The sequence below is a fragment of the Aaosphaeria arxii genome (assembly GCF_010015735.1).
Source record: "Aaosphaeria arxii CBS 175.79 unplaced genomic scaffold BU24scaffold_7, whole genome shotgun sequence".
NCBI lineage: Eukaryota > Fungi > Ascomycota > Dothideomycetes > Pleosporales > Aaosphaeria > Aaosphaeria arxii.
The window spans coordinates 651,879-677,842 of NW_022983480.1; the positions used below are offsets into that span (position 1 = coordinate 651,879).

Consider the following 25,964-nt stretch of genomic DNA (forward strand, 5'->3'; position numbering starts at 1 on the left):
GGAGAAGTAAGATGGGTATCGTGTGTGGTAGAACAAAGGGACTTTGTGTTATATGATCGTTAGACTATTGATTATACATCGAGGGAATTTGGATCCAGCTAGATGCAACAATAAAAAGGAATAATATACTACTACGCGTGCGTGATTTCTGGTCGCTTATATAATCTTCATAAATGGCGTCGATTATCATATCATCATGTAAATACAAAGCTTTTTGAAGTTGTCTAGCCCTGTGCTTCTTCCCACTGTGCTACCCGTTCACCAAGTCCCTTTTTCACATTCATCACTCATCAACAGTCCCATCCTTCCCCTGCATCTCCTTCCTCTCATTTTCTAGCAATACTTCTGCGATCCGGTTATTCCTTGTCTCAACAGCCAACCGCGTAATTGTGTCTGCACTCAGCACTTCGAACGCGACGACCGAATCCCCCTGCTCCTCAAACTCAATGCCCGAATCAATTAATGTCTGAGGGTCGACGAGCTGCTTCTTGATCTTCGTCCATCTCGATCCGGGCGGGATCGGGTCTGCCTGGTCGGGATCAGGAGTGGTTGGACGTGGATTTCGAACCATGTCTTCCACGGGACTTGCTATCTCGGAGTCTGCCTCAGGTGATCTGAGATATGACACGTATTCGTGCATGGCGTGGGCTGATGGCATCGCATTTGGATACTGTTCACCTTCTTCCTCTTCCTGCTTCTTCTGCTCAGTGTGCTCAAAGGTGCTCTCATTGACGTCTCCAGGGTCGAGGCTGATATCTCGGGTCCCAGTGAGTCGCCAGTGGAAGTCGTCAACTGGAGTGTATATGGTCTTTTGCATTTGGAGATGTTTCCCGGCACGCGCCATAGACGCAGGATCTAGATTGAGTTTCTGTGCAATATCGTCTTGGTGGTAGCCCTCCGTTTTAAACGGCAGAGATGACAAAAGTTCCCAGATATGTATCGAGTCTAAGATTGTTTTCTCCGCCAACGATTCGTCTATTGGTAGCTGTCTTCTCAGGTAAGGTTGTTCGATAGGCACTTCGGACGGCTCGGCAGGTATCCCCCCAACATCTACTGAAGGTTCTACATCATGTTCTTTCGGCTCGTTGGCGTCATGGTAGATGTCAAAGGCGTGTGGCCTTTCTGCGAGGGGTGGCCCACGTCTTGGCATAGATCGAATGGAGTCATTTCCTTTATACTGTTGGTTTTCGACGGATCCAGGCTGTGAAGTCGCTGTTGAAACTTCATGTCCTGGTTTGGGACTACTAGCCTCAGCAGCCGTGTTATCTGCTTCGGTTTCAACTAGTTTCTTTGAATTTACCATATCTGTATAAGTTCGTGCGAGAAGGAATGGATCAACTTCATTCTTTTTCGCAATGTAGCGTATACGTTCCTGTAAACTGTATGAATCTTCGCCTCGAAAAGGTTGCAACAGGCGCTTAATCAAGTATTCATACCGGCCGGACATAGGGATGTTCAGTCGGGACATGGATTCACGGCAGTCCAGAGTGCTGAGCTCTCGTTCTGGGGTTCCAATCCGACGCGGGTGTGCATCTTCGATGTCAGATGCGTGGAGCTGCTTGGTTAGCAGTGATGGCTTCGGTCTACTGTGTTCAACATCTTTGCGCCGAAAATAGTGTTGAGGTGAGACCGGGCCACTAGAATCATCACTGGAGTTGGACGGGCGGCGCCCATGGCCCATCAAAGTGTGTATTGTGTTGTGTTCTTCCTGCAGAGCAATCAGTACCACATCGAATCACGACCCATTAAACAGCTCACGTACCATAGTCAACTTTTCAGGGACTTCGAACACCCATGAATCACCCACCTACGTACCATTTAGTAATCTTGCATCAATCATACATAATCTAGACCTGTGAGTGGTCCCATGACTTACAAATTGCTCGTTGAAATCAGTCACTTCTGGCCATCGCTGACGCAGGAACGATTCAACATCTGACCACTGTGAGCTCTCACCAGCCCTTACCCTTTCCTGTACTAAAATCGGTGTTGGATTATCCCGAGTGCTCTGGAAGGTCCTCGCATGCCATAAGCTCTCGATAAGAGTATTGCTTGCTGCAGGTGTTTGGCTCCGGAAAAAGATATCACGGCCCCTTTTCACATCATGGACCAAGATCTCTGTGTCGGTGACCTTCTGAATGTTCACCGATTGGGTGAGCTCTAGCATCATCGGAGGTGGCGATATATCAGACGCATCCTCTGGTGCCACCACATCTGCGCTACCAGGCCGGATGATAATACGGCATGCATATGGGGAAAGTTGACTCGCCGAATCATACTCGTCATCAAAGATAACAGCATGATGCTCCGTTGGAGTAACGGCAGAGCTTGTTGCATGTGATTCATCCAGAGGTGTCACGTGAGACGTGTGCGGAATCTGTGACTGGATTCTTGCCACGAGGTCTTCGAAGGAGATATCCAGACTGACAAACGGCTGGGTTCGGCCTTCATCTTGATAGCTTTTCCTAAACATCCGATGCAGAGCAAGGAACTTTGAAAAGCTGTCAGAATTGTGTTGAGATCTCTGTTCACCAGTAATGAGGTCTTGGATACATCCATTTACCACAGTGTATCGCCGCAGAATCTTTTGTGCGGCGGTGTACCCAATCTTACATAGCGTTTCGCCATTATCGTAGAGCGCGCTCATATTGAGACATGTTAAGCAGGTCCGAGCATGCCCTTCGAACTCAAACAGAGAGGGTTTTTCGAGTTCTGGAGAGCCTGTTCTTGAGATAGATACGTCCTTGCCGGATGTTGCTTTACTTTGTGCCTCATCTGTGGCACTGGAGGAGAGTTTCGGCTTTATTGCGTCTCCAGGAGTGGATACCGAGATTATAGTCGAGTCATTCCCTGGCGCAGGAGAGGTTCGAGCTTCCCGTATTGCTTTATTCAGATTTCCCTCCTCAGGAGGGAAAAAGACAGGTAGAAGACTTTTGTATATAGCCTCGTCACTTGAGGAGTATACCACGAATATTATCGTCTCAATTCGAGTATTGAAATTCACAGTTTCCATAAACCTCTTTACTTCTTCTATCGCTAGCGAGGCACAATCGCGCGAAGGATAGTTAAGTGTTCCAGTTCCGATCGTCGGAATAGCGAGAGATCTTGCTTTCAGCGATGTTGCTGTCCATAAAATTTCTCGATATATTTGGCGAAGCAAATCTTTCGTGTCTTTTCGATATACTTTGGGGGGAATGACGTGAATGACGTGGCGGCAAGGCAGGGCAAAACCAGGTGTAACCTTCTATTATTAGCGCAACATCGCATAGAGTAAAAAGCATTCTTACCCTCACGTCACCTTGCTGAAGGTCGGTGAATTTAGAGCATGCCTCATCCATAGCAAGACCCGCCTTTTTGAAGATGGTTCGATCCAGTGTGCCCATCCCTGTGAAACCTGTGTCGGTGCTGTTTACAATGGCATCGCATTCGATACGTGTAATGCTCTCTCGTATAAAGCAAACCCCATAATTCAGATTATTGTCGGGTATGCTCTTTGTGGGCATTGGCTCGAGCTCACTGGTCTGATATAACCGCGCCAGTGTGGGAATCTGATGGATTGTGATGGTATCGGCTCGTGTGTGAGGTAGAGGGTCGCGGTGGAATTCTCGAGTATACATCACCTCCTCAAACTTATCCATGGCGTCTTCCCCACTGTTTCCTGTGTGTCTTGTGTGGTATTTTTCAAGGCTTGTTCGTACGGCGGTCATCTGTACCGTATCCGGTCGATAGCTGAGGTTTCTTCAAGTCAGTCCATCGAAGCGGCATGAGTTGTTAATGCAGAATAAGTATTTTCGAAAGCTCCGTGGTTATGGTCAGGAAACTTACTTTATGACTGATTCGATGAGACATTCCATAAACTCTGAACACAAGTTCAGCAGGCCCTTCAGATCTAGGGATTGGCTGACCCTCATATGGAAATTGTATTCCTCCCAAAGTGCTTTTGGCGTGGAGTGTCCATCCTTTGCCCGTTCTACCAGCTCTGCTACGCCTCCGCAGCATTGCTGTAGCACCGCACAAATCAGGTCAAGATCGCTAATGCGCGCAGCAACGCTGCCGGATATTGGACCGTTTCTGGTGAGGAAGAAATTTTTCATGATCTCTATCCTGTCCAGCATGGACTGGACCAAAGGATTTTTGAACAAGTCGAATTCAGGAATTTTTTCTCCGAGATCAACAAGACTTTCAATCATTTTTTGTGCTGATGAAGCGAATTAGAGCGACGAAAGAGCAAGAAAGAGGATACATACATTGTTCGTGGACGGAACGTATCTGGTGCCCCATTTCAACATAACTGCGGGCATTACTTTTCACTCGTGCTGCTCTCTCGATATCGCTATGGGTAGGTGGGAAGTAATATGGTATCAGGTCTTCATATGCTCGCGTGTCGAGCCGACTAATCTGGTTAGAATTGATGAAGATTGCGCATAAGAAAAATGGGAAATGTGTCTCTTACGTGTATAGAACAAATACAACCCTTTCAAATCCATGAGCTGGGTTGCTGTCCAGGTAATCTCGTAAAGTCTGAAGAGCAATCCTTGCTGCCGCACGTGGTGGAAACCCTCGACCGGCAGACGCGAGACTAGGAAACGCAAGCGACTTAATGCTGTACTGTGAAGCTAGACTAAGTGAGGCTGTATAACATCCTGTGAGAGCCTTTATCTTTGCTGCAGCATTGGCATTTGAGTAAGTTGGAACTGCAGTATGTATGATTTGGGAGCATGGCAGGTCGTAACCAAGTGTTCGTTTCGCTCCGCCCTCTTCCATTCCTCCAACCTCTCTGCATTCACGTTGAAGCCCTGGGCCTGCAGCTATATGTATACGACTGTTCAGCGTATCGTTACCTTTCATAAACGAGTTGGCTTTGTTTGCGCTATTGACTATGTTGAAGTAAGAATGAAGCCACTTGAATCCGTACGTAAAACATACCAATTGCGTCGACCTGAATGCGAGTAATGTCATGAAGACACAGTGACACGATACGGTTGTAGGCAACATCTGGCGCGTAGCTCTGGTCTTTTTGCTGCAGTTTTCCAGTTGTGTACAATGATTGGATAGTGGGAATCTCATCTAAAGTAAGAATTGGGGTTGCACTTGTGTCATCCAAGTGCGCATTTGAATAGAGATCGAAATCTACCTGTGAGGATGTTGAGAGTGCGTTAATGTCAGCATTGCCTTCGGCATAGGCCTCCTTAACATCTGGTTTAACAGGAGGGTTCCGGTTGAGGCATTTGAAGGTGAAGTTGAGCGTCTTGTTAGCTCTTCTTATTACCAAATCCTGGAACATACTGGCATTGAACCCTTCCATTGCACTTTTTGCGCACGGCTCGTTCGAAAATTGTACAGAGCCATCCCAGTAACCCGACCGAGGAGCAAGGCTCATTCCACGGAATTCGGCGCCTCTGAAGGATAGTACGTGCTGTGTAAACACGCGCACTGTCTCCTTATTCTCTTCCTCATCCCTCTTCTCGGAGCCTTCCACTGGTTCCTCGGGTTCGTTGGTGGGCCCATCCTTTTGCTGCGATAGCAGTATATCCAAACGGTTGGAGCTGGAGTCTGGAACACTGTTGAGTGCATCCGCAGATAGCAGACCCTGCCCTTCCGCAACAGGTCGGTCTATAACCACATCCGTTGAGACTGGATCACTAGGATGAGCTTCGGAAATGTCACCACCAGTACTGTATGAAGCCAATGTACCTAGGTCTTGAGAAGAAGTGGTAGACTGCGATCTTCCGCGAGAAGCTACACTACTACCACCATCTGAATCATCACCTGCAGAATCTGATGAAGGCAGTGCAAATGTGGCAATCCGTTCAAGGTGATTTGCAACATGATTTTGGAGACCATCACCAATGCCCTCAGCATCAGCCTTCACCAAGCAGATTGGACAACTCTCTCGCGAATCGATGGTGGATGTCTCGCCAACTTTTACAATGGTCTCTATCTGAGACTCCAGGATACTATTAGCGTGGCTCTGTCGCAGATGGGTCTCAAGGCCGGATGCATTGGCAAATACTGCATTTGGATGTTCTGGGCATCTCCAGGCTTTTCTATGGCTAGCCTCGTGTTCCGACCACTCGCGGCGACTGCGGAAAAGCTGAGTGGGGCTGTCGCACTCTGAGTAGGTACAGATATACGGCTGAAGATCTTGGAGCAGATGGGATCGCCATGATCTTCCCCTTCCATATCTTGCTGGGCAGATAATAAAGCAATACGGACACTCGAAATCCTTGTCGCCGTGTGCAGATTTTGGGGGAGGTGGCAGTTCAATTCCACGACCGGTAAGATCGCGGACTGTTGTCGCATAGCTGGTCACGCTTTTCGAATCGATGATTTCATCCAAGGATTGGTGATGCTGGGTGACTTCAGTACCAGAAAGAAGTGTTCTGCCAGTCTTCTCGCTGGAGGTCGGCTTCAGTGCTGTGATTGCTGGATTTTCAATTTTAGGTTGAGCCGAATCTTGCTGGAGTGGAATATCAGGTCGATCAACCACAGGAGTAATGTTATGAGCGGGGGTTTCATGCATAACTGGTACTGCTAGCTTGTCTCGGTGCCGTTTCCAGTACTTAAATTGCCGTCTACGCAGCGTGACAGCAAAGCTGAGGTGGTCAACGAGAGCATCATTTTCTATTTGCACTTGACTTGTTCGGCCCTCCCGAAGCGAGGTAATCAGTTCTCGGGTGTGAAGCAGATCCCACTGTGCGTACTGTTCGAGGATATCTACTCCTGTTTCCGGATCCTTGGGACGGTAGGAGGCAGCTTTGAGGGACCTGTTTCGAAGCGTTGGTTGTCTAATCCTAACGGACAGTTTGTAGAGATTGTCGATAATATCGACTACATCGAGGAAGCGCTGCTCTAACTCGGTCATAGGTGGTGTTGGATTATTAGAATCGTCTCCTTCCTCATCCTCGTCTTCGCTAAAGAAATCGTCCTGGTCCTCGTCTTCATCAGGCTCGGCGGAAGCGACCTGCTGTTCATATGGCAGGCGGGACCCTGAAACCACAGCAAGCGCTTCCGACAGATTCTCTTCGAGCTCGCTCAGAAGTTTGAGAGTATTTGAAGATAGTAATGGAGACTCTCGAAGTCGATAATCAAGAGAACTGTGCCCTTTCTATTTTCGATATACTCGTAAGCTTTCAAACCGTTCCATCGAGTGACAAAAGCACTTACTTGCAAGGCTCCAAGATTCCCCGACCACACTCGGAACCGCCCAAATTCATCCTCGAGTAGGCCTGTGTCTAAGCCCAGGGATGGATTTGAATCAGCAAGGGTACCTAAAAGGTCTTGGAATCCTCGCACGACCTTCACAGAACTATTGAGTATTGAAGCGGCCATACTGAAGGCATATCAATCGAGTCTAGAACCAGCATGCAGTCGCTGTTCTGATAGGTTTATACCGTCAGCAGGTAGCCGGGAATACGTGCTGCATACGTCTGCAGTCTGTTCTCTTCATGGCAGCATCAATGTAATACCGGGTCAATGCCTTTCAACTTTCAAATGGTCGAGCTGTTCTGGGGAATGAGCTGTTGTCACCTGTTTGAGTATAGAGAGCAATGGTGGGGTGTCGTTCGGCTGAATGACGAACTAAACTCCTTCAAGCCTCGAGGTCTTACTTGTACAGCCTCGATCGTCTGTTACATTACGCCTCATACCCCTCTTGACGACAATTCTCTCGAGGTTAAAGAAGATATATCTTCCACACAGAATGAGTTTCTGTAGAAAAGATGCTTCCATAGCTAACAAGTCGGTGCTGGGATCGCATTGAGAGCACTTCCGAACCCCACATTCAGCCGCACACGCCATCGATGCTGTTAACCTTCAACCTCATCGCTCACGTTTGTCTCCACACGTATGAATATACCGTCACTCTAGAACAATCATGAGCGGTGTTGAAGTGGCAGGCTTGGTCCTTGGGGCCCTACCACTAGTTATAGCTGCGATTGGTACGTGACGTCAAGCTCCAACGTAGCACATCCGGTAGAGGCCCTGACTAACGTCTACGAACCATAGAATCGTATAACGAAGGGCTGGATCCAATCAAGAGCATGATGAGATGGGAACGCCAGCTTCCTCAGCTCATTCGCAAACTTCGTAATGAGCACGTCCATTTTGCCCAGACCATGCGACAACTTCTCGAACCCATCACAGACGAATTCGAACTCGACGAGATGCTTTCTGAGCCGAGTGGACGACTATGGAAGGATCATGACATGGCAGAGAAGTTGCGTGATAAGCTACAGGAGTCGTTCATGGCATACCAGGCCACCATAAACGAGATTGAGACGATAATGAAGGAGATTGCTCGCAAGTTAGATGTTGATCGCGACAAGAAGGTAGGGGCATTCCTTGTATCTCCCTTGCATGCCGTATGCCAACGGCTCACGGCCTCCAGATGAACCATAACGACCTCGAGGCCATTGTAGCCGCGAATCCCCAGAAGAACAATAAGTTTGAATTCGGGAAGCGAGTTCGCTTTGGCATGAGCAAAAAAGGCATAAAGGCCAAATTGGACGAACTACATGAGTGCAATAAGGAGCTAGAGCGATTCACCGACAAGAGCGAGAAACTGGAGTCCTACCGGAAAGTCACCAAGCCCTCGTTCGCGAATCGCATCCAACGGATCCAAGGGTTGGCGAAGAATCTACATTCTTCGATTCTATCATCGTGGTCATGTGCCTGCCGTTCGAATCACGAGACTCGCCTTCAGCTAGATCAGAGAGGAAGTCTCTATGCAAAGGCTGCAACTAAACAGTCTACATTGACCAAGACATGCTTCGTCGTGTCCTTCACAACAATTGGTGACGACGTACATTCTTGGAGACGACAAGAGGCGCAGATAGATATAGAGGAAGAGGAGCAACTTCCCAAAAGGGTCGAATCAATACAGCTGAGGCCAAAGTCTGTTACACTTTCAATAGTGACGAATTCCAGCTGACTTGTGCCTCTAGAATAGGAAAGACTGTGTCGTTTGGCGCAAAGGCTCCACCACCATACTCAGCCAATGCGGACTCTACGACAGCTACGGCAGGGCAGGCCCTGAAAGAGGTAGAGGATCTATGTGCATCCATCCACCAGCTCTACAAAAGCTCGCCATGCATAGGCTTCTCTCTTAACAGCAAAAGCAGACTCCGCGGCGTATACCCCGTCCAAAGAACCTTCCCAGACAGAGACGAAGCGTTGCGAGAATTAATCACGCTCGACGAGCTCCTGGCCCATCCACCCACAGTGAACGGCCGACCCATGAAGCTGACCCGAAAGGAGCGATACTCTCTCGCCGTCACGCTCGCCTCGTCCGCGCTCCAACTGAATGCAACGCCCTGGTTCCCCGACCAATGGAGCGGCAAGGACATTGTATTCCACCGAATGTCGTCCCGCGGTCCCCAAATCGTTGACATCGACCATCCATACATCGCCTCCCATCTGGCCGCAGGCGCCGTTCACGCGACAAACGGCAACGCCCACCTTCACGCAATCGCGAAGCCCTCCCAAGGCGGCGGCGGCACCGCATTCAACAAGAACACAGTCCTCCTCGCCCTCGCAATCGCCCTACTAGAACTCTACTTCGGCGTTCCATCCACCTCCCGGAACCACGGACCTTCCTCAACGCCCAACACTAATTCCAACCCGTGGGCCCTCTGTGCCATGGCCTACGAATGGGCAGAGACGGAACAAGGCGACATGTCCGCCGCATTCTCCTCCGCCGTCGCTCACTGTCTCCGCTGCTTCAGCGACCCAGGCGCCAGTCTCCAGGACGTTGAGTTCCTCCAGGCTGCTGTTGAGAAGATCGTGCTCCCGCTGCAAGACGAATTGTACCAGTTCCTTGGGAAGCCGGGGCCTTGAAGAGTTTGAGGAAGTAGGGGTTTTCCGACCGACGACCATTCAGCCATTCGAGAGAGAAGAAAGAGAGAAGACTCTGCAACCAGGACTTTTCAAAGAAAAAGAGACGGACGTTCATACATGGCTAATATCAACAACTACCGCACCAACACCACCTTAAGGGCCAAATCCCAAAGCCCGGAGGAAAGAAAAGAGAAGAAAGAAAAACGATTCGGCTCGCACGAAATGGGTTTCAGTTGAATTTGAAATGCTGGTCTACTTACTCGCTCATCGCCATCATCATCACATAATGACAGCATACACTTAGCATTGTCATTTCACAGCTCAGCATTATCACCCGCACGTTCTCTTACGACACGACACACCAAACCAACAACAACACCAATACCAATACCAACCCCACTAACGAACCCTCCACGACTCAAACGACAAAACGACACGATTATATCCACCACCTTTCACCCCCATCTCCAAGGACTGGCCCTTTACTTCGGTTTACTTGACTCTACGTCACGCTTCTACTCATGGAATTCGCGTTACCCATCTATGCGTCAATCCGTCAAGATCAACATTCAAAGGGAAAGGGCAAACGTCCTCGCACCGACAAGAAAGACTTCTCCAAAGGAAACCACTCCTCATACACCCCGAACCGCATACATACCAAATTTAGCGTGACTATCACAACTTCATCTCTAGCCCACCCACCTACATATTTATACCAAAAAACCATAGCAATTTAAAAAGGGAAACACATATCTTCATCAAATGAACATCCATCATATCATATCAACCCTGCGTGAAATTCTATCGGTTCGCACCGCGTGAATGACGTAGAAAAAGGTGAAAAGAATCACATGTGTGCACATCAAAAATCAGTCCGCTGCCAATGGGTAAAATGATGTTTTATTTTGTCTTTTCGGAAACCTCTCTCTCACTCTCTCCCCCTCCATGTTTTGCCGTGAATAAGATTATATATTCCCCCTATCCCCCATTCATTCCCCTTCTGTCAAAACCCCCAAACGCAAAACACTTTACACACACATGGTCTACTCTCCCATGTGAGGAGGATGAATGATGATGATGAGACGCCAGATGTTCGCCCTTTCATTGAATCGCCCAATCTTTCGCCATTGCAGAATGAAGAAGAAAAAAAAGAAGAGGAAGAAGAAGAAGAAAATGCAAGGGGGCCTTTAACAGCAAGACTCCTTGGTGTTTGCTGTTGATCGCAGAGAAAGTGTAATATTATGCAGTGCATAGGTGTATAGTACTGCTATGATCGCCCGTATCCAGCGGTGATGTACGAAGAGAAAACATAAAGGTCGGGTCGGGGACGTTTTTTTTGTCCCTCAGAATACAAGTGTGCGTGTGTGATCATGACTCTAATGAGATGTGATGGTGCCAGGCATGCGTGGGATCTCCTATATCTCCACCGTCTTGAGTTCGGAGGCGTCTGCAACCGGGCTCTTGAGAGATCCAGGGCGGGGCTTCTCCTTGTTCTCCTTGTTCTCCTTATCGCTGCTCAGGCTGGCCCTTGCTGTAGGTAAGTCATCACTCGGTCGAGGAGTGTCCACGGAAATTAGGTTATCTGCTGCTCCGGCTTTGGCGTCCAGATCGGTGTGGACACGAATAGGCTGGGGAACCTCTTCGGCAACCCTTGCCAATGGACTCGAGAGCTTGCCTCTTGGGCTAATGCCTTTGGCCTTTTGGGACAGACGATGGGGGCTTCGGCCGCGCTCTTCGGGGCCGATCACTGGGCTCGAGTATGGGCTGCTTCCTGTGCTGCTTGGGCCTGCCGCCCCGGGTACGTTCGAATTGACACGAAGCTGGCTCTGGGGGCGCCTCTTAGGCGGTCGTCGCCCGTGCTTCTGGTCGCAGCGCCAGCGGAGAATCTCAAGATAGGGGGGCTCGACGTTCTGTCGCTTCTTAAACTCGAGAAGCTTCAATTCACCAGAGTCTTCGTCGATGTGAACCTTGTCCGAGCCGATGTCATCTGCAACCATGGCCAGTAGTGCTCCCCATGAGCGAGCAACGACATATTTGCAATCGTAATCACGGCCATAGATAATTATCTGACCCCACTCACCAGCCGGGCCAGGGGCGAGATCGACGGCGAGGTAGTTGCCTCCCCAGTCGCGGGCGAGAGGAATCCAAGCAGGGTGGGCATAGGCCTTCTGGACAGTGTTGGGAGGCTGGGAGTCCTGGCGAGCGAGAAGATCCTGTCTCCAGAGCGGGTTGCTGGCCTTGGGAACGTCGGCGACCGGCGGTGCGGTCGATGACCCGGCAAACGCCTTGACGGGGATCTGGGGAGTCCGGAAGTCTGGTTTCGAGTTGAGGAACTCGTCGGCGACCTTTCGCCAGTTCATCCACTCCATCACGATTTCCTCACAGTCTAGCAACATGCAGCCAAAGATAACACCCGTTGGGAGACCACCACGCTCCTGGCCGTCGTGGATCTGCAACGACTCGCGGACATCCTGTGGCAATGTGGCATCCAACTCATGCTCCAACTCGTTCACGTCATTCGCGGTGGCACCTTCACAGAGCTGGTCGAAGAGCTCCTCGTAGTGATCCTCGGCCCAACGGTCGATGCGCTTCCACGAGTGCGAAGGCGGCGGCGGCGGGGGAAGGCCTGCGGCAAAGTCCTGCATCTGGATCTCTCCATTGGGGCCCTTGTCAAACGTGTCGGAATCGGCAGTGGCTTGGCGACTTAGGGAACGCATTCCGGGCGAGTAGGGGGAGCTAGGGGAGATTGGGCCCTTGGGAGAGCCGATGAAGCCATTGCTTGTGGCGGGCTCATCGTGCGAGTATGGAGAGGAGAGGTCTGCTCGGGACTCGGCAGCGGAGGCAGCGATGGATGTGAGGGGTGCATGACGGCTCTGGGGCAGGGGGATGTGGCGACCGGTGCGGTAGGGAGAATCGTGGGAGGCGTGGCGGTCGTTCGAGGTCATTGTGTGCCAGAAGGAACGCCATGATTCCGCAATTCTAAGCGCGGTGTCAGTATTGCGAAAGAGGAAGGGAGGAGATTGTATGGTGGTTCTTGGGGGTGGTTCATACACTTGTGCCATGGCCGGCGGAGATTGACGGCGAGGACAACAACGAGGGCAGCGGAGGTCGAGATTGTTGTCGCTAGGAGACGAGAGATGGAAAAAGGGAGAGAAGAAGGAGGAGTTGTCGGAAGAACAGCGATGGTATCAAAGGAGTGTCTGCAGTGGGCGCCGGGGTTTTGCTGTTTGGGAGGTGGAGGAGAGTTGTGTGTTGTGTTGTGATGTAGTGGTGATGGTGTCGGTGACGGTGACGGTGGTTGTTGGTGAAGGTAAGAAAGTTGGGAAATGTTACTCGTAGGTGGGAGGAGCGACTACTCGTAACTAGAGTAGAATAGGGCAGGGAAGGGAAGGGCAATTAAGGATGGATTGGTAGTAGCGCCTTCGTCTTTCGTAGTCGTCGTCGTCTTCGTAGTTGTCGTGTAGTAAGTAAGTAGAGTAGAGTAGAGTAGTAAAGGAAAGTGTGTGTGAGAGAAGAGAGAGAGAGGGAAAAGTTGGAAGAAGGAGGAAGTTGCGCAGGCAGAGGTAGATAATTAGAGTATGTACTCCGTAGTTACTCCTTGCACACCGTACAGATAGAGTAGAGTAGGTAGGATAGGTATGGGTAAGTGTTACTGCGCGCGTATGTGAAGGAAGACAGAAACTGCACACAGAAGGGTAGTGTGAAGAGAGGCACGCACACAGAGAAGAGCTCTCACCCTCTAGACAGAATGCACACAGTACTAATTACAAGTAATGGCGGTAAAGCTGCGTCACCGACACTCTCTCTCTCCCACTTCCAATCTCGCCGCCGCGAAGGGGGTGAATTAGGGAAAAAAGGGAAAAGGGATGGAATTAAGCCTGCCAAGACCGACGCTTCGCATGCTGGGTATGTCCCTGAAAGGCGAAGATGATGATGAACGGTGCACCCTGCATCCGTTTGGATTGGCTACTCGGCTTGGTTGCGCTTAAGGGGAATTGGAGTGGGGAATCCAGGGCAACTGGGCTTCTGGATGGGCTTTTGCGTTTTGCTGGCTTGAAGGGCTTGAAGGGGGCTTGAAGGGGCTTCATGGGGGTGCGTGGGCGGCTCTGTCAGATGGCTACAATCAGAGTACCCGTCAACGAATGAGATGACTCGATTCACTATGTTCCGGTAACTACTTAGGTATACACAGGAGGTGGAAGGAGATCGTTGCATCGTAAGCTGCAGACTAAGGCGAGGCTGTCCCTCTTGTCCGTTGGCCGGACGTTTGACATTCACCTTAACTTACTATTAGTTACCGACAGTAATTAACATGTACAAGTACTCAGGTGTAGCTATGTTTTCTCGGAGAATACCGAATCCTGTTTGTATGCATACTCCGTAACGTTTGTAAATGTGTAGAAATGACTTACATTGTCGCGTGTTGTTTCACATTACAACTGTACCTAGAGTAGTTACTTGTATTGGCCTTGCAAAGACGAACACAATCCTCAGTAACTACGAGGTATTATGATTAAAGTGTTGATTTGTTTTGTTTACGGTCCCTGGTTTTTCTCTATTTCCCCTCCCCCTCCCCCCTTTGTTTGGTCATGTCTTGTAATTGTCTGGTACACTGTCATTTAGTTACTCGCTGCTATATACACACTCTACTCTTACTACACATGCGGCGTCAGAGTGTGTGCCTGTAGCCACCTACTTTAAAAATAAAGTAATACCTTAGGTACCTGATTAATACCTCTGGTCTACAATTAATCAGGCACAGCAACCGTCGCCGCATTCATCTTACATTTGTGGCACATGCGCCTGCATACCGCATACCACACTACCAATCCTCCCACATCACCACCTCACCATTCAATAATAACACAACAACACACATTACACTACGCCATGTAATGGTACGATACACTCCATTTCCTCCGACCGTATCTATCTCTCTATCTGTCCTGCTTCAAAAATCGCCTCATGTCAGAACAAATCTCACGTCGGACGGACGCACGCGCAAGAATCCGGAACATAGGTAATACAAAATCCATCTCTCCAGATCCTCCTGAGCGACGCCGCTTGCGCTCCATTGCGCTGTGCCGCTCGCGGACATGGCGGCCAGAACCTACACAGTATACACTCCTTCTCACACGCTTACACCCTGATCTACACACTATCATGATTATCCTCTTGGTATTTCCTATCTATGATAATAATATCTATTCCCCTAGCTATCAGTACATACGGCGTCCATCCCTCTACAACCTCACAGACTTGGTAACTTATCACCCGACTATTAATAGTCCCCCCTTCTTCCCCGCCCCGAACACTTTCATTCTATCAATAAAGAATAGAATCGCCACATGCGCCGCTGTTCTTGGATAGTCGCATGTGACTTATTTATTGTATTATTGCGCGAGTAGTGCTCTCTATAGGTAGTTTGTAGTTCGAACTTCGAGATGCGACAGACGCACACGCCGGAAACTCTCCTCATGTCGTCATCCCCATGTATACCTCACGTATCTACTCCGGTACGTCCTTCAACCTGAAACACACAAATCGCACCACACACAGGTAATCCCTCACCCAGAGTAAGTGCAGTCCGCTCCAACAGTCCGTATCGCTCGCCACAATCAATCTCTGGTACTTTCGTAGATCAGCATCCCCGCAAGCCCCATAACCCAGTTCCAACCTAACATCTCTACAACGTCAAACACGCCGGAAACATCGAACATTCCCCCGTAGAACCCCCATAGAAGGAAAAGAAAAGGAAGGAAGGGAAAAAAGCCTCCATGCAAGCCAGCCCCAGCGGACGCGCGGGAACGTCAACGCAGGCGCCAGCCCGCCAGCCCGCCAAACGGTAGGTAGAACGCCTGAAAGGTGTAATTATCCGCCACCCACGCGAGGCCTGGGTTGTGGTGGTCCTAGTAGGTGCTGTGTGTGCGGTGAGCTTCGTGACTACACGGTGTAATACTATACGCGTATTCCGTATTTCATACGGCTACAATTAGGGCGTGGATGTTCGATCATACTCTAGTAGGTACTCATTGTGAATGTTCAACATACGATGGTGTCGGTGTAGATACGATGCCAGACACCCTTGCGCCCGCCGTTTTCATAGGTACGCTGTGGGCGGCGGCTGTGATGTCGTGCTACATGGGCTGGCTGGCTGGCTTGCGCTGCGCTGTGTGGGGTAGAATGTCTTACATGACGGCGGCAGCGGCGGCGGCGAACGCAAGGCTTTTGTTCTTTGTTTGTTTCTGAGGGCGCCCAATGGGTGGATGCGTTGTCTCGAGAGATGTCGAACGTCGAACGAAGGATTGTACGGAGTAGTTGGTTAGGTATTGCCGTGCTGTGGGTTGATGGATGGATGTCAGGGGCCAGTTATGATGGATACAGACTTCAGAGTACGACTGTGCTACGAATACGCTACCCGCGAATCACAGATCCTGCAATGGGGAATGTTGTGTTCATGTGTCACGAGAGTACAATGGACATGAATGTCTCATGTGAGCGAATGGATGGTATGTTTGTCTGAAACTGCAATACCACACCGAACCAAAATCAAAAAAAAAGAAAAATTCAATAATTAGAGAATCCCCTGAGCCCAGTGAGCTGCGTCATTACTATTTGATTCGATAGGGGAACCTTCTTAATTATGCAGTGGTAAATAGGTAACCTGAAATAGTCCTCCTCCTTTGCTAATTGCTATTAAAAGTCTACACCTTAGGTAACCAACTGCAGGGCATTTCTTCAGGAAATCGTCAACATCAATTTCAATCAATTCGATAACCCCCTCCTCCTCCAGTCTACTGCGTTCGATTTCAAGCTTAAGTGGAAACATCCCCTCCCAACAACTCATCCAACTTGTCTAGACTAACAAACTAGAACTACGACCCCATTTTTTTTTACTTCTCCCGTTGACAGGCAGGCGTCCAGCACCCACTTAAGTTAATTACCAAACTTATGCGCCGCGAATCTCGCCGCCATTCGCCGGGGCGTAGGGGGATTTGCCGTCATCAGATGCTCGGGAGGGTGGACGTGGATTGGGTCCTTGTAGTTGTGAGCTGTAGTTTGGTTGTACGCACTTTGATTTCAACGAGGATGTTGGATCAAGGTGTATTGTTTTTCTTTCGCTCGCGAATTATATCCTTAACATCAGGAATCGTCGTTATGAACCTATGATCATATCTCTGAAGATAATTAGCAGGTAGATGTAATAGAGAAGTAGCGTTTCGTTCTCTCTTTCACGAGTGGTTCTTATCCTTATTTTCCTTCTTTCCTACATTCTCAAATATCTATAAGAATGAAAATAATGATCAAGAACATATACAACCAATCGCTGTTCCATATCTATCCAAAATTCGAAAGCCATTTCCACAACCAAAAACTGCTCTCAAAAAACCACACATCAATATGTACCTCAGACGTCACAACACGACGAACGTATCCGTCCCCGCTACACCATCATGTTTCCGCGCACCCTAGTCGCGAATACGAGGACCCCTTCCCACGTTCCTTAGATCCTGCTCCACGTGTTCCTGATCCGCCCTGCACTGGCCTGGCTTAATACGAGGGATTATGAGCTCGTATTGTAGGTTGCTCGCAGACTCGAGGATCGATCGCTGCGAGATGCTTGGGATGCTCGTTGTGCGGGTGGGTGAGCGTGGGCTTGATTTTGTAGCCTGCGCGCTTGGGCTGAAGGGGAGTATGGATGTCTTGGTACATTAGTAGTTGGTACCTTGGTAGTTCTCTGTTGTGTTTTTATGGCGGGGATATGAATTGCAGAGGAGCATTGGCATAGCTGGTTATCTATTTGTATATATGGTCGGTGTAGGCCATTTAGGAGAGCGAGATGGGGAAATATGCTATTGGAGGTAAGAATTTCTAATTTTCTAGGAAGGATGAGCAGCTTTATAATGTGCTTAAATTGTATTATGGGTTAGCGGAGACATTGTGGTGAGGTTTTGGATTTTTAAATGTTTTCATGATTCTGGTTGATTCCTGTGGTTTATATGAGAGTAGGTAGATGCAATATTCATGAGGAATGTCACTCTATGAACTGATCAACGGTCGTGTATAGCGGATATGAAGTCCCTAAACTCTTGTTCCAGTGGAAGCTTAGTTTCAGCTCCACCTCGATGAATTAATTGTCTATGGAAGTTTTGTCGATAGCAGAAAATTTCCATAGACATAAGCACACCTCGTACCTCGTAGCTACGTAACCAATCGCGGAGGTTGTCGTCCGGTCTGGCCAATTATGTCATAGCGCACCGGAGCCTAAAACCGACATTGAACTTTCTCAACTGCAACATTGAACCGTGAGTACCCAACACAACGAAGCCCACCATGGACGACGATTACACCATGGAGGATGACGCTGCTCTTCGCCAATTTATGCCCGCCTCTTTCGGCAAACAAGATGCAGGCGTAGACGTCGAGGCGCAAATCGAACGGTGTCGCAGACCGGTCGTGGATCCGCGCAAGCAGGCTGCGACGAGCAAGCCGGATAGCGACAAGGACTCGGACGATGATGATAGCGACGATGACGACGACGACTATGAAGACGAATTTCCAGTCTCGCACGGACTCGTAATCAAGACACACGAAAAGACGGTGACAACGATTGCACTGGATCCATCGGGAACGCGCCTTGTCACTGGGTCGACTGACTGCACGCTTAAACTACATGATCTATCCGCTATGACACCTACGACGATACGCGCCTTCAAGGAGGTGAATCCTTTTGTTACAAAGGCCTCCCAGACTGCCGAATCACACTCGATATACCAGGTCCTTTTCGGCCCTCACTCCGGTGGCCAGTTCCTTGTGATTACTGCCACATCGCAGGCGCGCATCTTCAACAGAGATGGAGATCAGATCAGCGAGTTCAAGAAGGGCGATATGTATTTGAGGGATAAGCTCAATACCAAAGGGCATACTGCGGAGATCACCAGCGGCGCATGGCACCCTACGAACCGAGACCTATTCGTGACGGCAGGGACTGATAGCACGGTCAGGATATGGGATGTGAACAATCGCATGGAGCAGAAGCACGTCATTGTCCACAAGTCAAAAGCGGCGGGTTCAGCTGGAATGACACGGATGACCGCAATAGCGTGGGGCACGGCACCTGAAGGACAGAACGGGCTCATTGTTTCTGCAGCCTTGGATGGAAGTCTGGTGATGTGGAATGGTGAAGGACCGTTCCATCGTCCAGCAGGTGAAATTCGGGACGCCCATGCGAAGGATACCTGGACAAGCGGTCTCGACATTAGTTCCGATGGTAGGTTGGTGATCACTCGCGGTGGTGACGACACCATCAAGCTATGGGATACTCGCAAATTCAAGGCACCCATCAACACAGTCGCGCATCCTTCAACATCATTCCAATATCCGACATCGAACATCCAGTTCGCACCCAACATGCAGAGCGTAATCACCGGATCTGAGACAGGCGATTTGCACATCCTCAATCCTGCTACCCTACGACCCGAGCTTGTCACTCCCGTTACACCTGGATCTCCACTAGTCACAGTGAACTGGCATCCCAAACTCAACCAGATTATCACCGGATCAGCCAACGGCCAAACTACGATTCTGTTCAACCCCAAGCTCTCCTCACACGGTGCCCTGACCATCCTCAGTAAAGCCCCCAAGAAGCGCCATCTTGATGATGATCCCAGCTTGACTACTGATATGGATCCTCTCGGCATGGCAGGAGAAGCTGTCGCTGGAGGCGGCGGCGGTCCTCAGCCAGGCTCCTTTGCCGCGCGCCACCCTACAATTGGCCTGACAGCATCAGGAAAATCTAGAGACCCTAGGAGACCACACATTCCCGCGACTACACCTTTCGCCAAAACAACACCTGACGAGAGACATATCAAGGAAAGCATCCCGCTCAGTAGTATGCGTGATGAAGATCCAGTCGAGGCCTTGCTTAAGTATGCACCAAAAGAAGGTGAGAAGAAGCTATTCACGGGTGTTTACGACCAGACCCAGCCAAAGACGATATACAAGGAGTACGACAGTGACGAAGATGAGCCGAGTAGCAAGCGCCCCAGGCGTTGAAAGCTTGTAGCCCAAAAGTTTGCATTGTTGGAGTTAAAGACCAGTTACTAGATCATATACCCATAAATTACTTCATCTTTCGAACAGAGCCCAATGACGGTTCCCTGTAATGTTTGAAAATTGACCAATTGCATCAAATGGAAATCAATCCGTCTGCATGGCATGTGGATTTACATAGCAAACATCTAATTCTTGGCAACGTCGCGTCAAGCTCAAGCGCGATAATAGTTTATATGATAAGAGGCCCGCGCGTCAACCCCCAAAGTAGCAATCTGAAGTCTCACAAGAAAGCTTTGAACGCGACGACGAAATCCCTACGAACACGGACTCACATTTACACCACCTCCCGACACGATATACCTCCGCACCGTAATTCGTATACTCCCAATCCAAACGTCACGATGTTCTCCCGTACCTTCCGCGCCAGCTCTCGCATTGCGACCTCCGTCCCCGCTCGTGCATTCTCATCTACACCCCGCGCCGAGCTCGCTCGCATGACTCTCGTCGGCCGTTTGGGTGTTCAGCCAGAGGAGGTTACTGTGACTGGTGACAAGACTCTCGTGAGATACGTTATCGGATCCTCTTCCGGAAAGGGAGACAACCAGAAGACTAGCTGGTTCAGAGTGGCAAGCTTCGTGCAGGGCCCTCAGAAGGATTTCCTGCTCAGCTTACCTAAGGGGTGAGTAGCAATGGCACCTTACGCATAATATGATTATTGTTGGTATGGAAAGAGACTAACAGAGTTTTTGTGGTCAGGTCTCTCCTCCACGTCGATGCTGATGCCCGCATTGACGTCTACGATGATGCCGAAGGCAACAAGAAGTCCAACCTGAGCTTGGTTGCTCGTATGTATCTCCTGAGGCAACACCATATATTGAATGATTATTGACTTCAACCAGGCAGCTTTGATGTCATCTCTCGGCCCCGCCAGGAGGACACCCCCGAGACCAACGATGAAGGCCTCGTCCAGGACGGCGCCTCCGCGTAGACCTCACAATTCTTGACATCAATCTCCTTACCTTAATGATACCTTTATAATATGGAGTCAGTCTTTCGACACAAGAGGGACGGGCGTTCGACTAGGGGACATAGATCTGGGTAAGGCTTTTCCAGATCTGCGCGCTTTGCGCTGGGGATGTGTCCCGCTGCTTCTAATGGACCACGACAGGAAATGTTTGCGTGCAGACATAATATGTATACTACGGCCAGACCCTTTTTCTTTGTATTATCTCCACTCTGTCGGCTTGTGTAGGGTCGGTTCATCAAATGAATGGGAAATTTCCACATTATACTAATCCACTTCATGCATCATGGTTGACAGGCTGACTACTCTTTTCGTACTCATTAGATGCTGTATGCGATTTTTGGCGAAAGGAACGCCCCACTTCCGAATGCGATATCGTAGAGGCGCAATGTCCTCAGCTGATGGCGTCGCGAATTTAACTCCGTACACCTCTTGCACCGAATCATCCAATACAATCAGGCTCCCTCCTCTGCCGACGTATGCGGAGCGCCACAGTCGGCGCCACACCCTTGAGGACGATCAGCTCTCCGCCCCCACGACAACACAACACGACTGTAAACCGTGCATGGCGGCCTTGACAGCTGAAGCTACTTTTTTTGGGGACTCAGCCTGGTGTTCACCCAGCAACAACTTCAAAATGATCGGCACTCCCCATAACTTTTGTCTCTCTTCCTCAACTCCACCATCATCATCGAAAAACCGTCCTCCATGATCACAATCTAATCTGTACAACAATGTCGAATAACACGACCTGTCCCGTCAGCGTCTCCGGCCTCTGGAACAACGGCGACTGCTCGCTCCTCTGCCGGAAGACGAAATGGTACGACGTCATCGTCTTCTTCCTCGCCAATTATGCGACCCACGTTGTGACGGTCACCTCGCGGCCGGGGGAAAGCATCGAGTTGCGGATTGTATACATGATGGGGGCTCTCCTGCTGCCGGTCTCTGGGGTGGTGTTGGGATTGCAGGCAATCCTCAGCCTTGCGATTTTTGCTCCTACGCCTTTGCAGCAAGCTGCGCGGGCGGGAGCTTTGTATACGGTGGTCAAGATCGATGACGAGGAGGACGAGGCTGAGAGGTTGGAGGAAGGTGGTGGTCGTGGCGACGAAGAACCTGGGGAAGATCGGGATAACCAGAGTGATCGGGGATATGAGAGGCCAGAGGATATCGAGATGATTGGGATTGCAGCAAGTCATAACGGCGAGGGGAGCTCGGGAGGTGGGGTTGATCCGCCTGGAAATGGTGATAATATCGATACAGTTGCCATCGATCACGCGTCAGGGGCAGGCAAAGAGAAAGCTATCGACCAGCCTGATAGGGACACGATTTCTGCAGCATCATCAACCACCAATGAAGCTCCTGTCCCTGACGAGGATGCTGACCATTTTCGACCCCGTGGGCCCACGAATACCCGCACAGACACCCGCAATACTTCTTCAAGCATGAAAGAGTCGAAACGACCGTGGCAGCGACAACCGATCCATGGAAGATGCAAGCTACCCCGAGGCTACGCATTAACCCTAGTACCACCAGATGCGAAATTCGAAGACGACGCACCGCGAACATTCAAAAACAAGAAGCGAAGGATCCTGAACTGCATTCTCCCGGGTATACAGTCTGTGGACGAGCCTCAAATAGAGGTTGCATGCAGCAACAACAGCATCAAATCCGTTGCCTCGATCGTCCAAGTCATCTTTGCCATCTCCACCCTATACAGGACCCGGGGCAACCAGATCAAACGATATGGATACGCAGCGTACGGACTCACGGTCACCCCTTATGCATGGATGTCCATTATTAATGGCTTCGGGAATATAATCCGGCCGCAATACTCCTCCATATTCGTGGTGGACTCCTTTCGATTGGCAGAGGTCCGAAGACTGCCTCCAGAGTTTGAAAACTGTGTCGACTCCACGATAGGCAAATTGACGGACGAAAGTGCCAAAAGTGCTGAGGTCGAGTTCAATCAAGCTAGGTCTAGAAACTCCAAGGCCAAATCCAAGAAGACGGACATTGGCTTTAAGAACCGCTTTACCCAGCAACTCAGGGCAGAAGAGAATAAACACACCTTTGGTTACAAATTTGGCTACAATATCGCAAGAATCCTAGGGAGAAGGAAGCGAAAACGTTCGACGAATTCCAGCAGCGAAGACGACGATGAAGAGCGCCAAGTAGTGTTCAAGCTTATGGACCTAGTAGACAACTCTAGCCCACTGCCACCCTTCATTGGTATATCTGTCCCCTTGATTGTGGTAGGGGCGCTGTCGGAATTCTCCGCTGGGGACAGCACTTATGCGCAACGAGTCTGGTTGATGTTGTGGTTAGCATTGGGTGCTCTCATAAACATAGTGTATATCATGCAGGATGAAAAGAAGCTTAAGGTGACAGGTACAGTTCCAATTATTCTAACAATCCTTATTTATGGCACGCCGTCTATCGGGGGATTCGTGGTAGTGGGGCAGATGATGCTTCAAGATGGTGTTTGTTCCAAAATGCTAGAGTAAAGTTAGATACCTACCTAGGTAGTTGACAAGAGAATTATAATCATTTCTAGACTAATTGGTTGACATGCTCGACTGGGACACCACTGGATATGACTGAGATATTCTAAATGAAGAAGATGTGACAGTAAAGGATTAATTCACGTGTAATACTTTTGCTAGAATAAGTGATGTTGAACCACTCACGTGACACCGCTCACCTCCGCTCTCCGCAACTTTTTTTCCCGCCGCATCGTCTACCACCCCCAACCCACCCGTAGACATCATGATGTTAAGCAGAAGAGCACACTCGCTCTGGGGACATGCGCCTCGCGTACGGTCGCTAAATCGTACGCGGCGGACCTTCGCGTCTGTCTCAGGTTCCGAACGGTATGGCATCTTCCTCCACAATCTCTCGTTCTGTGGTTCCAATTGTACTAATCGATACCAGACCTTACGATGTTATAGTTATTGGAGGAGGCCACGCAGGATGCGAAGCCTCCGCAGCAGCAGCGCGCTCCGGCGCTCGAACCGCCCTCGTAACTCCTTCCGTTCACAATCTCGGTGTCTGCTCCTGCAACCCCTCGTTTGGTGGTATCGGCAAAGGCACGATGCTCCGGGAGATCGACGCCCTTGACGGTGTGGTGGGGAGGATTGTCGATAAAGCGGGTGTTCAATTCCGTGTTCTCAATCGCAAGAAGGGGCCTGCGGTGTGGGGACCCCGCGCGCAAATCGACAGAGCATTGTACAAGAAATACATGTCGGAAGAGATGGTTGGGTACAAGAATTTGAGTGTAGTTGAGGGCAGCGTTGCGGACATCATTGTGGACAGGGAAGGGGAGAAAGAGGATGGAACATATGGGACGATCAAGGGTGTGAGGCTGGAGAGTGGCGAGATCATACCAACCGGCAATGTCGTTATCACAACGGGGACGTTCCTAGGCGGCGAGATCCACATTGGCCTTGAAGCATATCCCTCCGGCCGCATGGGCGAAGCAGCAACGTTCGGACTAAGCAAGTCGCTGCGTGAAGCTGGCTTTACGCTTGGCCGACTGAAGACTGGCACACCCCCTCGACTGGACAAAAAGTCGATCAATTTCGACGTCCTCGAAGCACAGGAAGGCGACGACCCACCGACCCCGTTCAGCTACCTCAACGACCGAGTGCAAGTCGAGGACCAGCTCCCCAGCTACCAAACCCGCACAAACGAAACCACCCACGAAATAGTGCGACAGAATCTCGACAAATCGATCCACATCCGGGAAACCGTGAAAGGACCGCGGTACTGTCCTTCCCTCGAAGCCAAAGTGATCCGCTTCGCCGACAAACCCTCACACCTCATCTGGCTCGAGCCTGAAGGATTCAACAACGACGTTATATACCCCAACGGAATCTCCTGCACAGTCCCACCAGACGTCCAAGAAGCCCTACTCCGCTCCATCCGCGGCCTCGAGAACGTGACCATGCTCCAGCCAGGCTACGGCGTCGAATACGACTACGTGGACCCGCGCAACCTCCGCAGCAGCCTAGAAACCAAGAACATCTCCGGCCTCTTCCTCGCGGGCCAGATCAACGGAACTACAGGCTACGAGGAGGCCGCCGGACAGGGCGTCGTCGCCGGCATCAACGCAGGCCTCCGATCCCAAGGCAAGAGCCCCATGATCTTGACCCGCGCAGACGGCTACATCGGCATCATGATCGACGACCTCGTCACCAAGGGCGTCTCCGAGCCCTACAGGATGTTCACCTCCCGCTCCGAGTACCGCATGTCTGCCCGCGCCGACAACGCAGACACCCGCCTCACCGCCATGGGCCGCGCCGCAGGCGTCGTCTCCGACGCCCGCTGGGAAGCCTTCAACCGCGAGGCCGATGAGGTCGCCGCGCTGACCAAGATCATGCAGGAGAAGGTGATGGGATGGACGCATTGGAACGCAGCGGGTTTCGCTGTCCGCAACGACTCCACGAAGCGCTCTGCGTACGAGCTCCTCCGCATGGCGAATACCACACCGGCTTCCCTCGTCGAACTCATCCCCGATATTCGCGCTTTCTCGTCTAAGATCCAGGACCGCGTACACATCAATTCGACGTATGCTCCGTATGTAGAGCACCAGACTGCATCGCACATGAGATGGTTGAAGGACGAGAGTCTGAAGCTTCCGATCAATCTGGACTATGATAATATATTTGGCCTTAGCTTCGAAGAGAAACAGGCTTTGAAGCTGACGAGGCCGGAGAGTGTTGGGCAGGCGAGGCGCGTGGAGGGTATGACGCCGACTGGTGCTCTACGTCTATTACAGTTCGTGAGAGGGATGGGGAGGGACAAGAGGGACAAGATGATTAAGGAGGAAGTAGAACAGAGAAAGAAGGTTTTCATGGGCGTCACCGAGGGCGTTGCCTAAAGGGTTCATTACTGGATAAACGTGTACGATGTTGGGGGAAGAATTTTGCATTGGCTGGCGTTATGAACAAGTGGCACAGCATACGGACAGGGTAACTGCTAGACGTCTGTCTAAGCACCAAGGGAAATGAAGTGTACGATATATAAGATACTTGTCGATACTTGAGAA

General features: G+C 50.3%; 7 protein-coding genes across 7 annotated transcripts; 5 read left to right on the plus strand and 2 right to left on the minus strand.

The window, feature by feature from the left end:
* Window positions 1-82: 82 nt before the first annotated feature.
* BU24DRAFT_395691 (uncharacterized protein) lies at window positions 83-7,523 on the minus strand. Its single transcript, XM_033525265.1, has 9 exons — window positions 7,168-7,523; window positions 4,927-7,108; window positions 4,454-4,877; window positions 4,248-4,393; window positions 3,826-4,198; window positions 3,288-3,729; window positions 1,877-3,241; window positions 1,763-1,807; window positions 83-1,708 (listed from the first exon to the last, which is right to left on the minus strand). The coding sequence occupies exons 1-9, from the start codon at window positions 7,330-7,332 to the stop codon at window positions 284-286; spliced, it is 6,567 nt and encodes a 2,188-aa protein (XP_033380993.1). The 5' UTR covers window positions 7,333-7,523; the 3' UTR covers window positions 83-283.
* A 353-nt stretch (window positions 7,524-7,876) lies between these two features.
* Window positions 7,877-9,837, plus strand: BU24DRAFT_411993 (uncharacterized protein; the record flags this gene model as incomplete). The annotated part of the gene is made up of 4 exons (XM_033526080.1): window positions 7,877-7,940; window positions 8,008-8,330; window positions 8,390-8,895; window positions 8,946-9,837. The coding sequence occupies 4 exons, from the start codon at window positions 7,877-7,879 to the stop codon at window positions 9,835-9,837; spliced, it is 1,785 nt and encodes a 594-aa protein (XP_033380994.1).
* Window positions 9,838-11,252: 1,415 nt separating this feature from the next.
* On the minus strand, window positions 11,253-12,782 carry BU24DRAFT_395695 (cell wall assembly and cell proliferation coordinating protein; the record flags this gene model as incomplete). Its single annotated transcript, XM_033525266.1, has 1 exon — window positions 11,253-12,782. One exon carries the CDS (start codon window positions 12,780-12,782, stop codon window positions 11,253-11,255), a length of 1,530 nt encoding a protein of 509 aa, XP_033380995.1.
* Window positions 12,783-18,134: 5,352 nt separating this feature from the next.
* Window positions 18,135-20,027, plus strand: BU24DRAFT_425291 (WD40 repeat-like protein). Its single transcript, XM_033528708.1, has one exon. It carries the CDS (start codon window positions 18,172-18,174, stop codon window positions 19,891-19,893), a length of 1,722 nt encoding a protein of 573 aa, XP_033380996.1. The 5' UTR covers window positions 18,135-18,171; the 3' UTR covers window positions 19,894-20,027.
* Window positions 20,028-20,151: 124 nt separating this feature from the next.
* BU24DRAFT_425292 (uncharacterized protein) lies at window positions 20,152-21,144 on the plus strand. The gene is made up of 3 exons (XM_033528709.1): window positions 20,152-20,572; window positions 20,650-20,738; window positions 20,793-21,144. Exons 1-3 carry the CDS (start codon window positions 20,295-20,297, stop codon window positions 20,879-20,881), a joined length of 456 nt encoding a protein of 151 aa, XP_033380997.1. The 5' UTR covers window positions 20,152-20,294; the 3' UTR covers window positions 20,882-21,144.
* Window positions 21,145-21,235: 91 nt separating this feature from the next.
* Window positions 21,236-23,475, plus strand: BU24DRAFT_425294 (uncharacterized protein). The gene has a single exon (XM_033528710.1). The coding sequence runs from the start codon at window positions 21,652-21,654 to the stop codon at window positions 23,419-23,421; it is 1,770 nt and encodes a 589-aa protein (XP_033380998.1). The 5' UTR covers window positions 21,236-21,651; the 3' UTR covers window positions 23,422-23,475.
* Window positions 23,476-23,672: 197 nt separating this feature from the next.
* BU24DRAFT_395703 (GIDA-domain-containing protein) lies at window positions 23,673-25,887 on the plus strand. The gene is made up of 2 exons (XM_033525267.1): window positions 23,673-23,787; window positions 23,849-25,887. Exons 1-2 carry the CDS (start codon window positions 23,684-23,686, stop codon window positions 25,794-25,796), a joined length of 2,052 nt encoding a protein of 683 aa, XP_033380999.1. The 5' UTR covers window positions 23,673-23,683; the 3' UTR covers window positions 25,797-25,887.
* Window positions 25,888-25,964: the final 77 nt, after the last annotated feature.

Bases quoted from the DNA above. Each gene is read 5' to 3' on its own strand.
- BU24DRAFT_425291 (XM_033528708.1), top strand. From the start codon at position 18,172: ATGGACGACGATTACACCATGGAGGATGACGCTGCTCTTCGCCAATTT.
- BU24DRAFT_425292 (XM_033528709.1), top strand. From the start codon at position 20,295: ATGTTCTCCCGTACCTTCCGCGCCAGCTCTCGCATTGCGACCTCCGTC. The intron at 20,573-20,649 runs GTGAGTAGCAAT...TTTTGTGGTCAG, and splicing joins CTGCTCAGCTTACCTAAGGG to GTCTCTCCTCCACGTCGATG. The intron at 20,739-20,792 runs GTATGTATCTCC...GACTTCAACCAG, and splicing joins CAACCTGAGCTTGGTTGCTC to GCAGCTTTGATGTCATCTCT.
- BU24DRAFT_425294 (XM_033528710.1), top strand. From the start codon at position 21,652: ATGTCGAATAACACGACCTGTCCCGTCAGCGTCTCCGGCCTCTGGAAC.
- BU24DRAFT_395691 (XM_033525265.1), bottom strand. From the start codon at position 7,332: ATGGCCGCTTCAATACTCAATAGTTCTGTGAAGGTCGTGCGAGGATTC. The intron at 3,730-3,825 runs GTAAGTTTCCTG...AAGAAACCTCAG, and splicing joins CTCATCGAATCAGTCATAAA to CTATCGACCGGATACGGTAC. The intron at 1,709-1,762 runs GTACGTGAGCTG...ATTGCTCTGCAG, and splicing joins TCCCTGAAAAGTTGACTATG to GAAGAACACAACACAATACA.
- BU24DRAFT_395703 (XM_033525267.1), top strand. From the start codon at position 23,684: ATGATGTTAAGCAGAAGAGCACACTCGCTCTGGGGACATGCGCCTCGC. The intron at 23,788-23,848 runs GTATGGCATCTT...AATCGATACCAG, and splicing joins TCTGTCTCAGGTTCCGAACG to ACCTTACGATGTTATAGTTA.